General features: G+C 47.4%; 9 protein-coding genes across 9 annotated transcripts; 4 read left to right on the plus strand and 5 right to left on the minus strand.

Annotated features, from left to right (window-relative positions):
• Window positions 1-53: 53 nt before the first annotated feature.
• Window positions 54-1,289, minus strand: BZA70DRAFT_280345 (dynein light chain type 1-domain-containing protein). Its single transcript, XM_064912932.1, has 7 exons — window positions 1,050-1,289; window positions 888-910; window positions 797-830; window positions 697-731; window positions 607-633; window positions 469-538; window positions 54-397 (listed from the first exon to the last, which is right to left on the minus strand). Exons 1-7 carry the CDS (start codon window positions 1,108-1,110, stop codon window positions 333-335), a joined length of 315 nt encoding a protein of 104 aa, XP_064767285.1. The 5' UTR covers window positions 1,111-1,289; the 3' UTR covers window positions 54-332.
• On the minus strand, window positions 1,290-3,556 carry BZA70DRAFT_280346 (uncharacterized protein). Its single transcript, XM_064912933.1, has one exon. It carries the CDS (start codon window positions 3,434-3,436, stop codon window positions 1,562-1,564), a length of 1,875 nt encoding a protein of 624 aa, XP_064767286.1. The 5' UTR covers window positions 3,437-3,556; the 3' UTR covers window positions 1,290-1,561.
• A 95-nt stretch (window positions 3,557-3,651) lies between these two features.
• BZA70DRAFT_280348 (uncharacterized protein) lies at window positions 3,652-5,239 on the plus strand. The gene is made up of 2 exons (XM_064912934.1): window positions 3,652-4,358; window positions 4,411-5,239. The coding sequence occupies exons 1-2, from the start codon at window positions 3,671-3,673 to the stop codon at window positions 5,022-5,024; spliced, it is 1,302 nt and encodes a 433-aa protein (XP_064767287.1). The 5' UTR covers window positions 3,652-3,670; the 3' UTR covers window positions 5,025-5,239.
• A 68-nt stretch (window positions 5,240-5,307) lies between these two features.
• BZA70DRAFT_280350 (neutral trehalase) lies at window positions 5,308-7,894 on the plus strand. Its single transcript, XM_064912935.1, has 3 exons — window positions 5,308-5,596; window positions 5,674-5,743; window positions 5,799-7,894. The coding sequence occupies exons 1-3, from the start codon at window positions 5,441-5,443 to the stop codon at window positions 7,754-7,756; spliced, it is 2,184 nt and encodes a 727-aa protein (XP_064767288.1). The 5' UTR covers window positions 5,308-5,440; the 3' UTR covers window positions 7,757-7,894.
• A 148-nt stretch (window positions 7,895-8,042) lies between these two features.
• Window positions 8,043-9,272, plus strand: BZA70DRAFT_188143 (uncharacterized protein). The gene is made up of 2 exons (XM_064910004.1): window positions 8,043-8,931; window positions 9,010-9,272. Exons 1-2 carry the CDS (start codon window positions 8,136-8,138, stop codon window positions 9,183-9,185), a joined length of 972 nt encoding a protein of 323 aa, XP_064767289.1. The 5' UTR covers window positions 8,043-8,135; the 3' UTR covers window positions 9,186-9,272.
• A 536-nt stretch (window positions 9,273-9,808) lies between these two features.
• BZA70DRAFT_280356 (PRELI-like family-domain-containing protein) lies at window positions 9,809-10,790 on the plus strand. The gene has a single exon (XM_064912936.1). The coding sequence runs from the start codon at window positions 9,900-9,902 to the stop codon at window positions 10,452-10,454; it is 555 nt and encodes a 184-aa protein (XP_064767290.1). The 5' UTR covers window positions 9,809-9,899; the 3' UTR covers window positions 10,455-10,790.
• BZA70DRAFT_280358 (FAD dependent oxidoreductase) lies at window positions 10,791-12,633 on the minus strand. The gene is made up of 2 exons (XM_064912937.1): window positions 11,868-12,633; window positions 10,791-11,815 (listed from the first exon to the last, which is right to left on the minus strand). The coding sequence occupies exons 1-2, from the start codon at window positions 12,422-12,424 to the stop codon at window positions 10,804-10,806; spliced, it is 1,569 nt and encodes a 522-aa protein (XP_064767291.1). The 5' UTR covers window positions 12,425-12,633; the 3' UTR covers window positions 10,791-10,803.
• Window positions 12,634-12,705: 72 nt separating this feature from the next.
• Window positions 12,706-15,827, minus strand: BZA70DRAFT_280363 (fork head domain-containing protein). Its single transcript, XM_064912938.1, has 4 exons — window positions 15,786-15,827; window positions 14,888-15,699; window positions 14,424-14,816; window positions 12,706-14,351 (listed from the first exon to the last, which is right to left on the minus strand). Exons 2-4 carry the CDS (start codon window positions 15,552-15,554, stop codon window positions 12,970-12,972), a joined length of 2,442 nt encoding a protein of 813 aa, XP_064767292.1. The 5' UTR covers window positions 15,555-15,699; window positions 15,786-15,827; the 3' UTR covers window positions 12,706-12,969.
• BZA70DRAFT_280365 (uncharacterized protein) lies at window positions 15,828-17,345 on the minus strand (the record flags this gene model as incomplete). Its single annotated transcript, XM_064912939.1, has 1 exon — window positions 15,828-17,345. A coding segment is annotated over exon 1 (1,130 nt), but the record flags the coding sequence as incomplete, so codon positions are not given.
• Between the last annotated feature and the right edge of the window lie 96 nt (window positions 17,346-17,441).

Below are 17,441 nucleotides of genomic sequence, written 5' to 3' on the forward strand. Positions count from 1 at the left end.
ACCCTATCCCATATGCGCTGCGTTCCGGCGCGTCGCGCAATCGCGCCGACGAGATTATATCTAGATATAATTTCGATTATGTTTGAGTGTCAAGTTATCTCAATTACTACGTAATGAACGAAAGAGTTAATCTATGATGTTTTTGTAGGCTGTTGTAGAGGTCTGGTGGTGGCTCATAACTACCCCAGATCAAACGTGCAATCCTGCCCTCATATCACAATCGGATGATCCGGCCGCAATTTGCCGTTGGTAGATTTTCAGAATTCTTATACGATGAATTTTGTATGATTGAGTATGTCATGATATGATTTGTTCGTATATAGTATACACTCTCACGCAGTTTTGAATAATAAAATCGCAATATGACCAAGGTAGAAGTAGATGAAGTGTCGTGTCTCTGAAATGGTTTAAGTCAGCTCGCGCACTTAAAATAGAAGGACTAAAAAAGATCATATCAGAGAATCTTACCGTGTGTAACGTAGCTTCCGAAATTTCGACCGACGATGCAGTGCCATGTCTGTCCGAATCGTTGATCAAGCTGCAGCGCGATGTTAGCATTTATAAATGTATTTCGCAAAAGACAAAAGAACCAAGGGAAAGGCGCACTTCTTTTTTGATATGCGCAGCAATATCCTGTTTTTTTGATCTATTAGATTGCTGTTCTCGGTGTGGAGTAGATTTCTCGTATCAACGAACCTTCTCAATGTTGTATCGTTCCATTGCTTGCATTGCTTAGGTAGATTGTAGTTAGTATACGTCGACCTCGTCTTTAGTAATTATAAAAACATGCACATACCTAAGTCGATGACAACCTCTTGCATATCCTCGGACTGCATTAGTTAGTCTCGTGAGTTTCGATACTGTTCAAAACTAGAAGTGTGTATTACCATATCGGCAGACTTAACGACAGCTGAGGGTCACATATCAGTTAGCCATGTTTCATCCTATTGCTATACGTACACGTCCGACCAAATTCTTGTTATACAAGAATATGGAAGAGACCGTATCAGAAGCATATGCCCTGTCTGCTGCAAATGCGGAGTGCGTACCTTTTCCGTCCCATTGTCCGCCCGCCGAAGGGGTCCGGACATCTTTAGTAGATTCTGGCATTGACGAGTCCAAAAATAAAATCCTCAATAACGGCCAGGAACCAATTTAGTGACTAGGCAAGCCAGATTAACAGAAAACAAGAAAGGCGCTCTTGCCTAAAATATCCGGTGAGAAAACGATCCCAGCATTGTTTTTGGAATCCTGGAGTCAAAAGCTTAAATACGGTTTACGCTCCGAGACGATCCAAAACCGCTCCAGCCGGCAATAATTGTTTACTCATAACTCTTTGCTCTCGGCTTTCCACATTTTTCTTCTAATGTAAGATCCAAAATAAATCTGCTTTACCGATTCATACAAATTTGGTCAACTGCGGTCTATACATGATATCGGGTGTACGATTTGAATCGAAAGAACTTCTTACTCGAGAAGCCGCACTCTTCAACTATCGCCGAGCGTAGAAATCACGGTTATTTATACAAGCATGCATTTCCAGAGTCCTATCTCCCCAAATCTACTTTTTGCCCTTTTTAGATTTTCCTCCCTTGGAACCCTTCTGGGACTGTTCAGCCCTGCTGCTCCCTGCTGAGGCTCCTGATCCCTTTTTCCCTGATGAACTTTTTGGTAATTTTCCACCCGCACTATTTGCCGAAGGAATAGCAGCTCTGAATTTCTGAACGCCCACAGGAAGAGCGATCTCTGCATCAGTCAAAGCGCCTATTAAACGGATTTCTTTTGGCCATGCCCGATCTGTGTCCATCTCTGATTTGTCAGGCTGTCCGCCCATACCTCTCATGAACCACTCCTGACACTTTTTGAGGGTCTTGCCCCGTTTGCCAACACCGGGAAGCAGTCGTACCTTATACTTCACTTTGTGTAACGCAGGCCAAGGAGCACAAATTGGAACCGCAGCAATGACGTTGTCTTCCCGAGACGGCCTGGAAACCATTTTCTGTCGGGGTACAATCTCTTCTTCCTCTCCTTCATCGTAGACCAGTAGCACATCAGCTCGCAAAGGAACCCGTTGTGACTCTGTAGCCTCTTTCCGTCGATCTCTGTTTTTCAGTTTCGCTTCAGCTTCAGCTTTCCTTTGCGCCTGCTCCTCGGCTTCACGAGCCTGCCGACGCGCTTGCCGTGCTTGTTCGAGCTCTTGCTTACGGGACGCAGCATTTCCCGACCCCAACAACGCCATTCGAATAGCACGCTCTTCTTCGTCTTGATCGGCGTACTTGAGAGATATTTTCTTGAGCTTTGATTTTGTTCCATGCGGGATAGCGGTCGGTGCTGGCGAAGAAGATGCTGTAGACTCTGTACGAGATAATGCTGAGCTCCTTGCTGACACCTCATCGTCTTCGTCCGTTGCTGCATCGCTCATATCATCTTCCTCACTGTCACCGTCCTGCTCAGACATACTGCTGGCTGATTCATCGTCATTTCTGTCCGTTTCACCGTCGAACTGATTCCCATCCTCCTCCTGTGGTTCAGTCTTTTCCTCTTCTGACTCTAGACTAAGGTCTGCAACAGAGAGCGGCCTGGTGTGACGGGCGGCACTTTCGTCATCCACGAGGAACAGAAAGCCAAACCCCATGATTAGCGGTACAGGACCAATCGAATTTTTCATCTTGGGATCAATATTGATTTCGAGCTCGAGTTCAATAGCATCCTCCTTCTTCTGACCTTCAAGAGCAGACAGTGATCGCAGAGACTCTTCGACATTAGTCTTTACTTTAACGGCGGACGAACGCGCCCACCAGCCTTGAACGAAGCCATTGGTGTCCCACGCCACTGACGTTGAGATAGAAAGCATAGAAGCTTGAGCTAACGTACTCGGAGGGACAACTTCAGCGTTTTGCAGATAGTTTTTGACGACAACTAAACTGGCACCTGGGACGTCGGCGGAAACGATTATATCTTTTGATTTCAGATGCCGAGTAAGCAACAATGCGGTCTGATGCGAGTATCGAGAAGTAAGGACCAGATAGCCATCACTCGAAAGAAACCAAATGTACTTTTCGAACCAGAATGGAGTACGGGCGGGGGGTTTCCCAACATTGGCCACATCGGAGCCCTCTGACCGCTGCTGCTGTTGCTGTTTAGACTGTTTCTTGTCTTTGCGTGCTTCTCGTTTCTTTTCCTTGCCGGACTTTGGCTTGCTTTCTGTGTTTTCGCCACTGCCGGCTTCAGAAGCTGAAATCGGTTCCGCATGCTCTTCGCTTTCCCTCGTCGGACCACTCGCATCACGATTGTCTATCTGCGCAAGCAAGTCGTTCAAGGCGTCGGATATGTCAACTCGTGTAGATGGTGCAGTCCCGGCGACCTTCTGCGAAGAATAAAAGTACTTTGCAGTCGCAGGAATTGGCCGCGATATCGCAGGTCTGCTGGAAGACATCCTTTCTGGCAGATTGAATGACGATTGAGTGCAACTGCTGATCTACCAGAAGAGAAAAATATAGAGATTGCTAGTAGCTCCTCTCTATGTCCGGCGGTCACGTGTACCTCACTAATATGGCATATATGCAGAAGTATTAGTGCAATCTCATCGGGTTTGGGCTGACGTCTGCTATGGAAGGCTCAATGATTTGTCTGATCTCAGACCGTATGATATAGGAATCGATAGCCAACTATGCACAAGCGGAAAATAATCCTGGAGAAGTCCTCGAGGAAATCCGTATTTGATAATCCGGCTAACAGTGCTAAGAGATCAAAGCCGATCAAAAATATATTCGACGATGACAGCATCTCGAGCCCGATCAGCGACGAAACCAATGATCACAATGAGGTAACGAAGGAGAATGTCATCAGCAACTCTACTCGACGGTTACGATTTCTGCCGGGAATGGAGAGTAATGAAGTGCCCGTTACCGACGATATTACGGGTGATGATACTGCACTTCCAACCGAAACCCATTCAGTTGAGTTGGCCACTACCAACACTATGGATGACAGCTCTTCTGCAAGATCCGAGTCAAGTGATGATGATTATATGAAAATGGTCATAGAGGATACCCCCAAACGTGATCCACACGATATGACATACACAGAGATTATGCGCAAACGCCAAAAGTCACAGGAGCTGAAGTCTCGAGTCCTACCTCCAGATATCGTGCAGCGTGAGAAACTGAAGCAAGGACTCGATACTCCGCTTTTTGCGCCAACGGAGCAAACGAGAGATTCAAGTGATCAGAGTACACCGGAAAGTAATGTTGGGTTAAGCATAATGGCAAAAATGGGCTTCGTTCCTGGGCAAGCGCTAGGAAAATCCAGTGATTCGCAGACTTCCATCGAGCCACTGCGTCCAAATTTGAAATACGGTATGCTCTAATCTGGCTGCTTTTGATTTGTATTCGTCTAACCAATTTATAGATCGACATGGAATTGGTATGGACTCATCGTTGGCCGAGGAGTTTAGGAAACAAGTGGCCGAAAAACAGGAGGCGGAAGAGCAGGAGAAAGAGAGCTATGCCGCTAGAATCTCAGCAGAGGTTTCAGACAAACACGTTCGAACGCAAGTCGCAGCAGCACAAAAAATTTGTCGAGAGCTTGATATTGCGGCCGATCCACAGCTCGAGTCCATTTTCTATGAGGGTGCGGCCTCAAATCTGAACAATCTAAGAGTCAAAGATATCAACATCCTCTGGAGAGAACTTGTGGTAGCTGAGCTTGAGGCGAAAGAAGAGGCTCTACTACGAAAGAAGATGATGGAACGCACGGTATCTGCAGAAGAGGTTGCAACGGGAAGCCTAGACTCTACCAAGCCTAAAGAGACATACGAAAAACTAGCGGCCGATGAGGATAATGAAGAAGAAGACGATGAGCTTGAGGAGTTTGCAAATCTGATTCCCGAAGATCGTCTGATGAGGATTACAAATTACATGCGAGAGACATACTACTACTGTTTCTGGTGTGGATGCCGTTACGAAGATGGGAAGGATCTAGATGACAACTGTCCTGGAGTCACGGAGGCCGATCACGAATAAAGCAGATCGACTGGAGCAGGGTGTACGATAATATGGAGTTTGGGGCAAAGGGCATCACGATGGAAAACTAGGAAGGTCGGGACGTTTGTAGGTACTCGGCTCTCCTATCATTAGATAGAATACAATAAGAATTACCAATAATGCCGGTACTAAAAGCGAATAAGAATAACAGATTCAACGATAAATCATTGAGAATGGATTGAGCGTAATAGGAGATGTGGGCTAGGGCACTGCAAATAAAGTCCGCGAGCGTCGACGGCGCCGGGCTGCTTTATGACGCAGTTGGAATCACAACGTCGTGCCATCCTCACTTCTGCGAGCGCATATATATCCTCGACAGCACCTACAAATAACTCTGCATATAACTAGAGAATCATTCATTGTTACATCTACTGGTTCCACCTTGTTCTTTGGATATGACGGAGTCATCTCGTCCTCCACAAGCGCGTCACTCGTCGACCTCTTCTAACGGCGCAATTGATCCGTACTCAGTGGCTCAAGTTTACTATGGGGCGGATCGAGATGTGAACACATCGTCTGGCCGCCTAGCGCGGACCAGAACTATGTCCACTGTTAGTGAATATCTTGAGAATTGATTGAAAAAAGACCTAAAAGGGGTGTACGCAGACTGACAAGATATGATCCTCAGGTTGATACTCATACCAACACGCGGGAGTTTCCAGAATTTCATCCTGTGCCTCGTCGCCGTGCATCTCAAGGTGTGTTTGATTCAAATGTTTCTTTACATCATCTCAGACTGACTTTTTTCGTTAGATGAGCAATCGACACCACGGAAGTTTCTCGTCGATATTGATTCTACTCTCAAAGCTCTTCTGGATTCCGAAGACACCGACGGAAATATGCAGATCACGATTGAGGACATGGGCCCCAAGGTGCTTCAACTCGGCACTGCAAATTCAAATGGATTCAACAAGTACGATATTCGAGGAACGTACATGCTTTCGAACTTATTGCAGGAGTTGACTATCGCCAAAGAGTATGGCCGGAAACATATAATTCTGGATGAGCAGCGGTTGAACGAGAATCCCGTTCATCGTCTGTCGCGGTTGATTCGGACTCAGTTCTGGGACTCTCTCACAAGAAGAATCGACGCTTCTCTTCTTGAGGTCGCTGCTGTTGATCCTAAGAACCGGGCCAAAGACAAGAGTCCGAGAATTTATGTTCCATATGGCGAAAAAGAGCAATACAACTACTATGTGGAGGCAGGAAGCAAGATCCCTGGATTTGGGCTCAAGGTGGAATATCTTCCAAAGGAGATCACTCCTGAGTGGGTGAAGTCTGTCAATGATAAACCGGGATTGCTCGCATTGGCAATGGATCATGTGACAGACGAGTTCACGGGAGAGCCTACTCTCCGAGGAAAGCCATTTGTTGTCCCAGGTGGTCGATTTAATGAGCTGTATGGCTGGGACTCATACATGATGGCCCTAGGCCTTCTTGTTGACAACCGACCAGAACTAGCGAAGGGAATGGTGGAAAACTTTGTTTATGAAATCAAGCATTACGGCAAGATCTTGAATGCCAACCGGTCTTATTACCTGCTGAGATCGCAGCCTCCCTTTCTGACTGATATGGCACTTCAGGTCTATGACAAAATTCAGTTCGAGCCAGGATCATTGGATTTTCTGAAAGAATCAATCAAAGCTGCCATTAAGGAGTATCATGAGGTCTGGATGAGCTCACCACGACTTGACAAGGAGAGCGGATTATCACGATACCGACCAGGTGGCTTAGGCATTCCTCCTGAAACAGAGCCATCTCATTTTGAGCATCTGCTTGAGCCTTATGCCGCAAAGTACGGCATAAGTCTTGATGAATTCCAGCAAAAGTACAACGATGGCGAGATCAAGGAGCCGGAACTAGATGAGTATTTTCTCCACGATCGAGCGGTACGTGAGTCAGGACACGATACATCATATAGACTGGAGAAACGATGCGCCAATCTTGCAACTGTTGACTTGAACAGCTTGCTGTACAAATACGAGGTCGATATATCGTATGTTATTCGTCGCAAGTTTGGCGATAAGCTTGTTATGGACGATGGCACAATCGAAAACAGTGCAAGTTGGGATCGACGAGCAAGACGGCGGAAGATGCTGATCGATCAATACATGTGGGACGAAAAAGCCGGAATGTACTTCGACTACGACACTGTGAAGCGCGCCAAGTCAGATTACGAATCGGCCACTACGTTCTGGACTATTTGGGCCGGCGTTGCGTCTCCCAAACAGGCGGCCCGTTTGGTTGCGGATGCGATCCCGAAGTTTGAGGAATTTGGCGGACTTGTGTCTGGAACCGAGAAATCCAGAGGAGAGATTGGAATCGATCGGCCAAACCGACAGTGGGATTATCCTTATGGCTGGGCACCGCAGCAAATTCTTGCGTGGGGTGGATTGGTCCGCTATGGCTATGAGGAGGATGCCGCTCGCTTGATTTACCGATGGCTTTACATGATGACGAAAGCGTTTGTGGACTACAACGGTATAGTTGTTGAAAAATATGACGTCACGCGACCTGTTGATCCACACCGAGTCGACGCAGAGTATGGAAACCAGGGAGCCGATTTCAAGGGTGTGGCGAAGGAAGGATTCGGATGGGTCAATGCATCATATAATTATGGCTTGACGTTGATTAGCAGTCATGCTAAGCGTGCCTTGGGTGCTCTGACACCTCCCGGATTGTTTTATGCGAGTTACAACTCTTACATTTGAGAGGACGCTTGATGTGCGTATAGTCGAGAGAATTGGTTTGGTGCGGCATGATTGCCTCAAGTCTACATAGTGTTTGTTGCTTAGATAGTTGCTGTGCATAGCTGGTAAATAAGATAATACAATCAGTCATTTTCAGAATTCTTCAGTCCGCATTCAAATCGCTCCTATCAGTTTATTACGTCATACTATTGAAACCTTACATAATACTTTCGACGAGCTAATATTGACGTATTAAGGTTGATGAGCCGCACCGCCAGAGACTGTCACGGTCCTCGTAAGTTTGTCTAGAAGATGCTACTTCTTCATACTTCAGCGATTCGTCAAGGCTCATAACTGCAACGGACTTTGAGGGCTCTATTCATAGCAGCGCTACATAGACATGAGGTTTCTATTCACTAGCGGGCTGAGGTCTGGACTGGCTCGGCAGATTGATCTGCCGCTGATGTCGCGACTAAGTCCACGAATCATTGGCACTCATCAGACAATATCAAGAAGCGGCACGTTCATAACTCCCACACCTGCGACGCACATTTATGGCGCATCATATTCATCCGCAAGATCAACCACAGATCTTCCACGCTACTTTATGCATCCGGAGAGTCCGCCGGAGCCGTTTGAGGGCACTGATTCGAAGATGTCTGATCTTCCCAGATATTTCTCAGATCCGAGCAATCCGCCTGAACCATACTCACGATCCAAGTCAGCATCACCGAGCGCGTCTGGCGCACTATCAGGTAGCAGCTCTTATTCTTCTGAATTGATGTCTTCGTCAAGTTCGGCGCCATCGATGTCAACTCGTCAAAGCTCGCTGTCTTCTGCGCCGTCGAACTCTGGATCAGATAGCAATAACATTTACAATCTGTTACTGCAAGAGAGGAAGAAAACACTTCTGATAACCGTTTTAGTCTTTTTGGCAATCTACATCGGAACGATTGCTTTTTTTTGGACGAAGATGAACAGTTTACAAATTCAGGCTGGTAGGATCATCAAGAAGGAGCGCGAGGGTCAGCAGTTGAAGATCAAAGAGAAGCTTGCTGCGCTGGAAAAACAAAAGGCGATACTAGTGGACGAAAGAAACCGGGCATTGAGCTGGCGCAATCGTGATGCGATGATTTTGAGCATACACATCGCAATGTTGAGGAAGCAACTCGTCGAACAGGCCGGAATAGAACCAGGTACGTTTTTCAGACTCAGAATTGCTTACACCTCTTGCTTTAAGACCCGACTGCTAACTGATTACACGATGATGACAGCTTCGGCAGACGAGGCTCTGGAGCAATTTCAAAAGTCAGCAAAGACAAGTCATAATTGGAAATCGTCAGCCGGATCGGTTACGGGATATGTGTTTGAGGATAACGGTAAGGAGACACAGAGTGGTATTTGGGGAGATCTCATGAAGCTAACGACCACTGTTTACCTGGGAATCTAGAACTATCCCCATATAGGCCTAATCTGAATGAATACGAAGGCAAGCCGAAGAGGCCGTAAGAATAATACCTCTTTGCGACGATTTCATGTAAATAGTTTTATGTGGCATATTGGAAGAGGTCAATTGGTTGTATCGAATGCATTGAGAAAGATTATTTTAAGACAGCGCTGAAAATGAACGTACAGCACAGAATCAGTAGTAATGTTGATCTGATCTTGAGGACTGCAGATTGCAAGAAGGGACCTGAATTATGCGATAGTGGCGTCGGCACTAATAAGATACCGCCCTATCAACAGCCGGCTAGTAGGCAAAGTGTACCGTATGAAATCCAACTATCAAATCCAGAGCTCGAGAACCTCCTCCTCTCTTATCACACGAGTTCCAATCAGACGACCCAAGCATACAAACACTATATTTATCTAATCTGACTGTGATGGTCGAGCCTTCCAGATGGGCCTCGGTCGGGAGTCAGTTTGGGAGTCGGAAAGCGGCTCCGTCGGGATGCCGGGATATTGAGCTGCGCCACATATCTTCTGAGTGGCGAGTGGCGGGTGGCGGTGCCGGGCCAACCCAATAGAAACAGCATTTTTCGCGCCGCCAAAAGTTTGCGCTGTTCGCGTGCGCAGATATATTTATATTTATCGCTTCCTCCTTGCTTCTTTTCGTGTGAACAGCAAATCCGTTGCTTCTACACTCATCATCATCTTGCCAATCATGAAGTTCGTATCTTCTCAGTGCTCTTTCGACTATCCGTGGAACTACGTTTCCGCATCGGCCTGGAAGAAGTATCCCAATGAGATGTCGTCTCACGTCGTCGCCGTCGACGTCCTTCGCCGCGAAGTGAACCCGGAGACTGGCATCCTCACCACCGAGCGTCTCATCACTTGCCGTCAACCTATCCCGAGATGGCTTCTTGCAATTGTCGGTGGTCGCGATACTTCGTACGTTCGTGAGGTTTCGGAGGTTGACCCCGTCAAGAAGACCCTTACTCTCCGCTCCTGCAACCTCACAATGAACCACCTCCTTTCCGTCAACGAAATTTGCACATACTCTCCCGATACCTCCGATTTCTCCAAGACCGTCTTCAACCAGGTTGCCCGCATTGAGGCTTATGCCACTTTCCAGCGTCTTTGCAACAAGATTGAGGATTGGTCGGTCGAGCGCTTCAGACAGAACGCCGCCATCGGCAAACTTGGATTCGAAAGCGTGCTTCAAAAGCTTGCCAACACCGTTCCCGAGGGGATGTTTAAGGAAGTCAGCACCGCTTAATGTTCTTCTGTTCTTATCACGACTCCCTCGACATTCCCAACTCCCTCTCCTCTATTTCTTTTTTCTTTCTCCTTTCTTTTACGGCGCATTCATGGGTTTAAAAATGTTTCGGTTCTGTTTTATGTGTACGATATTCAGCATTTGCATTGGGTTCAAAATTTAGACACTTCACAGAAGCAAAAGCTCATGATTATGTTTCTCTTCAAAGTTATTCAGATCATTTCTCCTGCATAGACCTTACTATCTCCATCTATAGATGTTGTCAAGTCGGCGCTCGGGCGCCGGTTTTGTTTTTGCTGTTTGAATCTCCCTCTCAATCTATTAATATCAATAACACTCTCCTCTTCTTTCATATTGGTGCCAACATACTGACATCCGCGCTACGTGCTTGCCCCTCCGTAATCATTTCTGTAATCACTCTCCCACTCCCTAGACATAAACTTATTCCCCAGGGGCCATGACCTGAACATATATACACTCCCTTAGCGCCCCCAACCTGCTCAGGCGGTACTTTTCCGATAATAGGTTCTCCACGTGGTGTCACCGGACGCAGGCAGACCGACTTCCTCATTATCTTGATTTCGGGACCGAGAAGTGATTTTGCAACGTCTTCGAGTGTTTTGTATTTCTCAGATCCCTGCACTGGTTTCTTCCCTTCTGCGTCCGATTCAGAGTCAGTCCCTGATTCTGCCTCCTGTTCCCGATATTCTTGAAGGGAGGGAGGCGCCATACTCCCTCTTCGGGTGGTGGTCTGACCCACATTGTACCCCTGCTCATTCAATCCAGCAATATATATTTCACCATTGCTTCTGGAGAATATTTCTGGTGACCACCGAGAATAGATTGACGATCGAACAAATAAGGCATTGCGGATAGGAGATAAATCTATTGTGTTTGGCCGTCCATCAGGATGTATTCCACTGCACGTACTCCCAGATGCAATACTAGACGCATCATCGAAAGTGACATCCGACCTATCTCCTTCTTCGGACATTGCTGACGAAGAGCCTTGTGTGTCACTTCCAAACACTCCTAGACTTCCTTCTTTGCCCACATACTGAGAGAGAGGCGAAGTGACAACCATTGAATATCCGGCTAGTGAACTGATAGCAGGCACAAACTGTGCGTCCGGAAACGCAGTTGAAAAGGCGTGTGGGGACCATGCCCCAGCAGCTACCACGACATGTTCCACCTCAGAAATCGTGATCTCGCGTTTCGAATCTAGGTCACGAAGTACTGCATCGGACAATTTTCCCGAATCTTTATCAACTCTGACAGAACAAAGTTGATATGGGTGAAGTACTTCGACACCTCTTCGGATGCACACTTCCAGGAGAAATTCGCATAGCTCGTATGGATTGCTAAAGTCGCGTTAGCACCAGGAAAAACTTATGCAGTCGTCTCATTACCTACATTTGGGCACACTCTCCTTCGTCTGAGATTTGAAATGTATTATCGGTGTCGCAAAAAAGCCAGTCAGGAGGATCCGGCTCAGAAGCAAAAATCTTTTGCTCTTCGTCCAACTCTTCCTGATACCACTGATGACGGGTATGTCCTCCCGTGCCTTTCAGAGCCGCCCTGCTTTCCAATAGTTCCATCCGTGCTTCCCACTGTTTCTGTAGTCGTTCGCGTTTGAGAGCATCATACTCGATTGCTGTTAATGCCTCTGGCTCCTGCCTTGGAGCAACAGAAAACGCTTGTGAAGGTCTGTATCCCCATTTTTCGTCTCCACCGTATATTTCCGCCAATTCAGCATGAAGCACAAAAGACAGCTCTCCAAGAGATGCTGAAGGTCGTGAGAACCATGACCGGCTCATGAAACCCGCAGCCCTTCCAGATGCGCATGAAAATAGTCGCCTCGAGGTGTCAACAACAATTATGCGCTTTGGTCGACTGGCATCGGGTGCCTGCGAGAGATAGAAAGCAGAGGAGAGGCCTATGATGCCGCCGCCCACTATTATCGTCGCCATGCCTTTCTAGTATACACCACCGTCGTCCGTCCTTGTACTCACTTGATGACTGTAATGGTGTGTGCAGGCGGGATACATCCTTCACGCGCGCGAGAGCAGAATGTCTTGACTTCGCTTACAGCTCCCAAGCGCATAATCTCGCTTATGATACACCAACCGTCGAGGAACTAACTAACCAAAATCAGTGTGTTTGCCCAAGACCAAACCTGTGGGCTAGGGTTCGGTAACTTGGCCGTCCGCGTCCGACTCATTCGCGCGGCCTAAAATTTATGCCGTTTTAATGCTTTGGAAATCACTTTTGCTACTTTTGTTGTCTATCATACAAAACACCGAATAATCGCAATCCGATCAAGCCAGACTCACTTCTTTAGCCTGAGTCCACGAGAAAACCACAAACTGGAAACAAATAATAGTCAAAACGCCTTTTCCTTAAACTTCAAAATAAACAAACACCTGCTCCCCTCTATTTCAATTACTTCATACGCCATCGCTGTCGGATCTCCTTACCTGCCAAAAAAAAAGTATCGATCGTGGGCCATCATCGACTAGCTTGCAGAACCACCATTGCGCGAGGGTCCAGGCGTACTCCCTGATATATTGGGAGCACCCGTGGTTGCAGCAGTAGCGCCGCTGCCACTCGGCTTCTGGGCACCTGGCTTGTTCATCGACTGCGCCAAAGTCATGACTAGGGCCTTTGCGATTGCTGCTGCCTTTGCATTCTGCTGAGCTGAATTCTGTGGGCCCGCCGCAGGTTTCTTCGCAAGATTGTTCCCTGCTTTGTTTTGTGCAGCGGCGAGAGCGGCTGCCATTAAGGCGGACGCATTGTTGGGAGTGCCACCAGCGACAGGGCCTGGTGAAGAAGTCGTTCGCAGTGGTGTACCACTGCCCGACCCTGCCCGGCTCATCATCATTGCAGATGCAGCAGGGGAAGGAGAGGAAGAAGAAGACGCAACGGTAGCCGGCGTTCCTGGTGTCTGCGAGCTCGAGCTCGCTGGACCTGGAGAGCCAGCCTTCCCTGCAGACAGTTGTGCTGTAATCGTTTGTTGAAGAAGCTGCAATGCCTTGAGCGTATCTTTGTTGATCGGCGGTTTGGCGGTCTGCGGTTTGACGATGCCTGGCTGCACGCCAAGTACTTTGCCTTTTGGCTTCCCATTTTGACCAGCAAATGCACGTAGTTGGTTGGCAGATCCAACCCCGTTGATATTATACGTCGCATTCTTTGCTGCGGCCGCTTGTGCAATGACAGCAAGTGCTTTCTTCTTCTCTGCAAGCTCCTTCTCTTTCCGCTCCTTCTCAATACGTTCTCGCTCTTTCTTTTCGCGATCGAGTGCTTCCCTCTCCTCTTTGGCCTTTCTATCTCTTTCCTCTTTCTCTCTCTTTTCCCGCTCTCGTTTCTCGCGTCGCTCTTGCTCTTTGCGTTCTTTCACAAGTGGCCTGTTCTTCTTAGCTTCGCGCTCACGACAAAGTTCCTCGTCTAATCCCCAGAGCCATCCCTTTCCTTCCTTAGCAATTTTCACAAACGACTTGTTTAATGAAAGATTGTGTCGCACAGAGTTCTGCCACCCGTAAGGTGCATACTGGTAGTACGGGAACAGAGTCTGGATAGCTGTATAGATTTCGGACAAAGACATTCCGCGTTCAGTAGCATATGATCGCAATGAGATCTCTATCAGGCTAGAATAGGAATTCGCAGGCTTCTCTCTGTACTCAAGAGGAATTTGGGATGGAGATGGTGGTGTCGGGTGTCGTTTTTCCTTTCGTCCATTTCCCTTTGCTTTGGGAGTTATCTTCCCTGACGGGGAGCCTAGCAAGAGAGCGGGGTCTGTCGGAATGTCACCCATATGTGAGGCAGGTGAAGCTGTGAGACTAGCCAAGCCAGCGATAGAGCTGCCAGTAAGAGCTTCTATCATTCTAATATCGGATTCCTGTAACGGCTCCTCTTGTAAATGATCACTCATATGTGTCTGCAAATGCTCCGCTAACTGCTCTTCTGGTAAAGGTACTGCATGCTGATCATAATGCTGCTGCTGAAGAATGGGCTCCGCATGGAACAACTCGCCTTCGGCAGGAATATGCTGATCAGACGCAATGAGCTGAGTATCATCAGGCTCAGCAAATAGTTGTTCAAAAGACTGTTCCTCAGCGGCTTTCACCTCAACCAAGCCGTCACCCATTTCCACGTCTTCTGACTGCAGCTCCTCTTCAAGCTTGACCTTAGAAGGAACCTGTTCTTCGACGCCAGTGTCAAGAGGCGGGAGAGATTTCTCGTCCCTAAAGAACAGGGCCTCGGCGGGTTTTATTGCTTCTGTAGGAGTTGAATCGCTAGAATCAGCATTATCGGCGTTGGGCAACAGGAAAGTAAACCCAATCTGGCCAATTTGTACTCGTGAGCTGGTAGGAAGGTTAGCTAATGGATCTAAAAACAGGCGTATCCTCCTGCTAGAACTTTTCTCTCTGCGTACCCATGGCTCAGTGACACTGTAGACCCCTTCTCGACGAAGACGTCATCAACGAAAGCCCCGTTTCGGCCCAGCACCGAAAATTCGAATCGCTGGTTTGCAAAGTTATAAAAGATTCTTGCATGTCGTCGTGAGATCGCTTTTGCCGTGCCGAGGTGTACGTCAATATTTCCATTTGTGCCCGGCCCGGAAGCGCTAGCCATGGAACCGTTGCCTAAGCTCTTTGCAGGGACAGTGACGGAGTCCGTCTGGCCGGCGTCTGACTTTGACGGAGTCCGTGATCTTGAGCGGCCCGGTATTGATGCTCCATTCGTGGTCGCGCCCGCTGATATAGCTCCCGAGTCCACGCTCCGACCCATGACAACCTGCAGGGTCTGCACGTAGAAAGTGAATGATGCAAAATCAAGTCGCGCATACGCCGAGATCCGCGACTGTTCCGAGGACGTCAAAGCTGCCGTAGGTGGCAGAAGTGTCATTTGCTGAAGGCTAGGAGGATGTTGCACAATGCTCTCTTCTTCATATCGTAGTTCTGGTTCTTGTAGAATGATTGTTTCGTCAAGCTCCAATCCAGAGGACGAGAGGTGTCTTTCAAATATAGATTTCTCATGAGGTAGTTCGGGGTGGTGGTCGATGACCCCAAAGCGAAAGGACTCGTGGTCAATGTCCATCATCTCACCGTCGTAAATCTATATTCTTGTTGTCTGCGTATGTGGATACATGGGGCAATTGGATCAGAATCCTCGATGAATCAGGCTGGCCTTCGAGTATGAACAGCACTAGTTGTAGGGATTTGAAAAAAAAATTTGGGACTTTAAGGTTTGCGTTCCTCCCAAGAATTTTTTCAGCTGAGCTTAAAAAAAAGTTCCTGGATTATGTCATGATTGACTAACGTCTTTTGCTAGCTCGACTTGACCACTTAACAGGCCAGTAGTATTTCAGAATACAAGCGATTGAGCCTTAGATCTTATAGATATTAACGGAGGAATAAATATTAATAAGACCGAAATAAAACAATGCAACTTTTAACAACGCGAAGTATGCCACGAATAGATAAAACGGCTATAACGACAATATATGTACAGAAAAAAACTTTTGCAAACCGATTCTCCATATGATATGAAATGCGTTACATCCTGGTAAGAAACTCTGTAGTATAGCGATAGAGCATAGACTGAAAACAGATGAAATCATACAACCATCCCCGATCAATCAATTGTGGTGACAGGTGTCTCAGTCTTTTCTGCGTTTAAAGCGTCAGAGAGAACATCGCCCAGTCTTTGATCTTGTGTGATTGAGTCCCTAGTTGGCACCAAATGGGACGCACAATCCTTATGCAATAGCTTCAGCCTTTCAATCTCAGCAGCCTTTTCTTTTAAGTCCCGCTCCAAAACAGAGATATCGCGAAGAATCGAGCCTTGGTCGGGAAGCCTCCTAATGATTCCCATCAACTCGTCGACCTTCTTATTCGCCACGCGGAGCTTGCTGTTCGCCGTGTTCGCTCTCTTTTCAAACTCTGAGGACCGCTGCTTGTACAGCGCAAGATGCGCCGACTGTGTTTTGTTGATGTTGCAGACTTGTACATAAGCGGACTTAAGAGCGGAATAAGTAGTAACGAGCGAGTGCGTCTTCAGAATCTCAGCTTTGGTCTCAGCCAAGTTGCTGGATAGAACAGCAGCTTCATCAACAGAGATTGTGACCTGACCAGGTAACTCTTCTTTGCCTTGCGGTGGGCTGTTGTCGTCGGCGGGTGTTGTGGTGGCCGTGACCGTGTATGAAGCAGCGGAGGTCGGAGTAACCGCATACTCTACCGGAGAAGTATTAGCAGTTTGGTCCGACGGTAAACCTTCTGAAGCGCTATAAGGAGGTGTGATTGCAGAAGCTGACTGTGCATTATTGTCTCCAGCTGCATCTGCTGCCGGGTTCGAATGCTGCTCATCGGCACGTTCGAGCCATGGGAAATCATGCGAGACTTCTTCATCCCCTGGTCGTTGTGGAAGATCATCTAATGTTGAACCAAATAGGTCGTTCAGTTCCTTCTCCATTTCGGGGGAAAGAGTGCTCAAGTCTAAATTCTTCGCCCGCTTGGTGTCATGTTCGTCGTGCGACTCGAGATTCTGTCGTTTCTGTGAATTGCCAGGGAGTATGTTATTGTTATTGCTTGCAGACTCATCAGGATCTTCAGAGCCTAGCAACGACATGAACGATTCGATCTCCTCGGCATTTGGCGGCTCCAAATCATTACCGCTGCCGATGTTCACCGCGACACAGTCCGGATCATTTTCTGGGACCGGCTCGGCATTCTGCGGAGTAGCGTGGTTCGGAGAGGACTGGGTGCTCATCCCAGTTTGTAAGCAATAATCAGAAAGACCAAGCACACAAAGAGGGGAGCTATGCTAAGAGATTGGACAAGCAGAGCAGTAGTTTGTCGATCGATTAGAATAAAACGCGAGCAGTTAAAATTCTTGGTGGATAAAATTTTATGAGCCGGGCAATTGGGAGTTTTGTTTTGATCCAAAGTCTAATTTTTTACAATTATTTTAGGGTTTACCTTTTCAAGA

This window comes from Myxozyma melibiosi (genome assembly GCF_037950935.1).
Source record: "Myxozyma melibiosi strain Phaff 52-87 chromosome Unknown BZA70scaffold_8, whole genome shotgun sequence".
In the NCBI taxonomy this organism is placed as follows: Eukaryota; Fungi; Ascomycota; class Lipomycetes; order Lipomycetales; family Lipomycetaceae; genus Myxozyma; species Myxozyma melibiosi.

What these genes read in the sequence shown, in the direction of transcription:
- BZA70DRAFT_280345 (XM_064912932.1), bottom strand. Translation starts at nt 1,110, where the DNA reads ATGCCAGAATCTACTAAAGATGTCCGGACCCCTTCGGCGGGCGGACAA. An exon ending in AGAGGTTGTCATCGACTTAG is followed by an intron (nt 732 to 796) that starts GTATGTGCATGT and finishes AATCTACCTAAG; the next exon opens with CAATGCAAGCAATGGAACGA. An exon ending in CTGCGCATATCAAAAAAGAA is followed by an intron (nt 539 to 606) that starts GTGCGCCTTTCC and finishes ATCGCGCTGCAG; the next exon opens with CTTGATCAACGATTCGGACA.
- BZA70DRAFT_280346 (XM_064912933.1), bottom strand. Translation starts at nt 3,436, where the DNA reads ATGTCTTCCAGCAGACCTGCGATATCGCGGCCAATTCCTGCGACTGCA.
- BZA70DRAFT_280348 (XM_064912934.1), top strand. Translation starts at nt 3,671, where the DNA reads ATGCACAAGCGGAAAATAATCCTGGAGAAGTCCTCGAGGAAATCCGTA. An exon ending in GCGTCCAAATTTGAAATACG is followed by an intron (nt 4,359 to 4,410) that starts GTATGCTCTAAT and finishes ACCAATTTATAG; the next exon opens with ATCGACATGGAATTGGTATG.
- BZA70DRAFT_280350 (XM_064912935.1), top strand. Translation starts at nt 5,441, where the DNA reads ATGACGGAGTCATCTCGTCCTCCACAAGCGCGTCACTCGTCGACCTCT. An exon ending in GGACCAGAACTATGTCCACT is followed by an intron (nt 5,597 to 5,673) that starts GTTAGTGAATAT and finishes TATGATCCTCAG; the next exon opens with GTTGATACTCATACCAACAC. An exon ending in TCGTCGCCGTGCATCTCAAG is followed by an intron (nt 5,744 to 5,798) that starts GTGTGTTTGATT and finishes TTTTTTCGTTAG; the next exon opens with ATGAGCAATCGACACCACGG.
- BZA70DRAFT_188143 (XM_064910004.1), top strand. Translation starts at nt 8,136, where the DNA reads ATGAGGTTTCTATTCACTAGCGGGCTGAGGTCTGGACTGGCTCGGCAG. An exon ending in ACAGGCCGGAATAGAACCAG is followed by an intron (nt 8,932 to 9,009) that starts GTACGTTTTTCA and finishes CGATGATGACAG; the next exon opens with CTTCGGCAGACGAGGCTCTG.
- BZA70DRAFT_280356 (XM_064912936.1), top strand. Translation starts at nt 9,900, where the DNA reads ATGAAGTTCGTATCTTCTCAGTGCTCTTTCGACTATCCGTGGAACTAC.
- BZA70DRAFT_280358 (XM_064912937.1), bottom strand. Translation starts at nt 12,424, where the DNA reads ATGGCGACGATAATAGTGGGCGGCGGCATCATAGGCCTCTCCTCTGCT. An exon ending in GAAGGAGAGTGTGCCCAAAT is followed by an intron (nt 11,816 to 11,867) that starts GTAGGTAATGAG and finishes ACGCGACTTTAG; the next exon opens with CAATCCATACGAGCTATGCG.
- BZA70DRAFT_280363 (XM_064912938.1), bottom strand. Translation starts at nt 15,554, where the DNA reads ATGATGGACATTGACCACGAGTCCTTTCGCTTTGGGGTCATCGACCAC. An exon ending in TACAGTGTCACTGAGCCATG is followed by an intron (nt 14,817 to 14,887) that starts GGTACGCAGAGA and finishes ACCTTCCTACCA; the next exon opens with GCTCACGAGTACAAATTGGC. An exon ending in TTATGATCAGCATGCAGTAC is followed by an intron (nt 14,352 to 14,423) that starts CTTTACCAGAAG and finishes AGGAGCCGTTAC; the next exon opens with AGGAATCCGATATTAGAATG.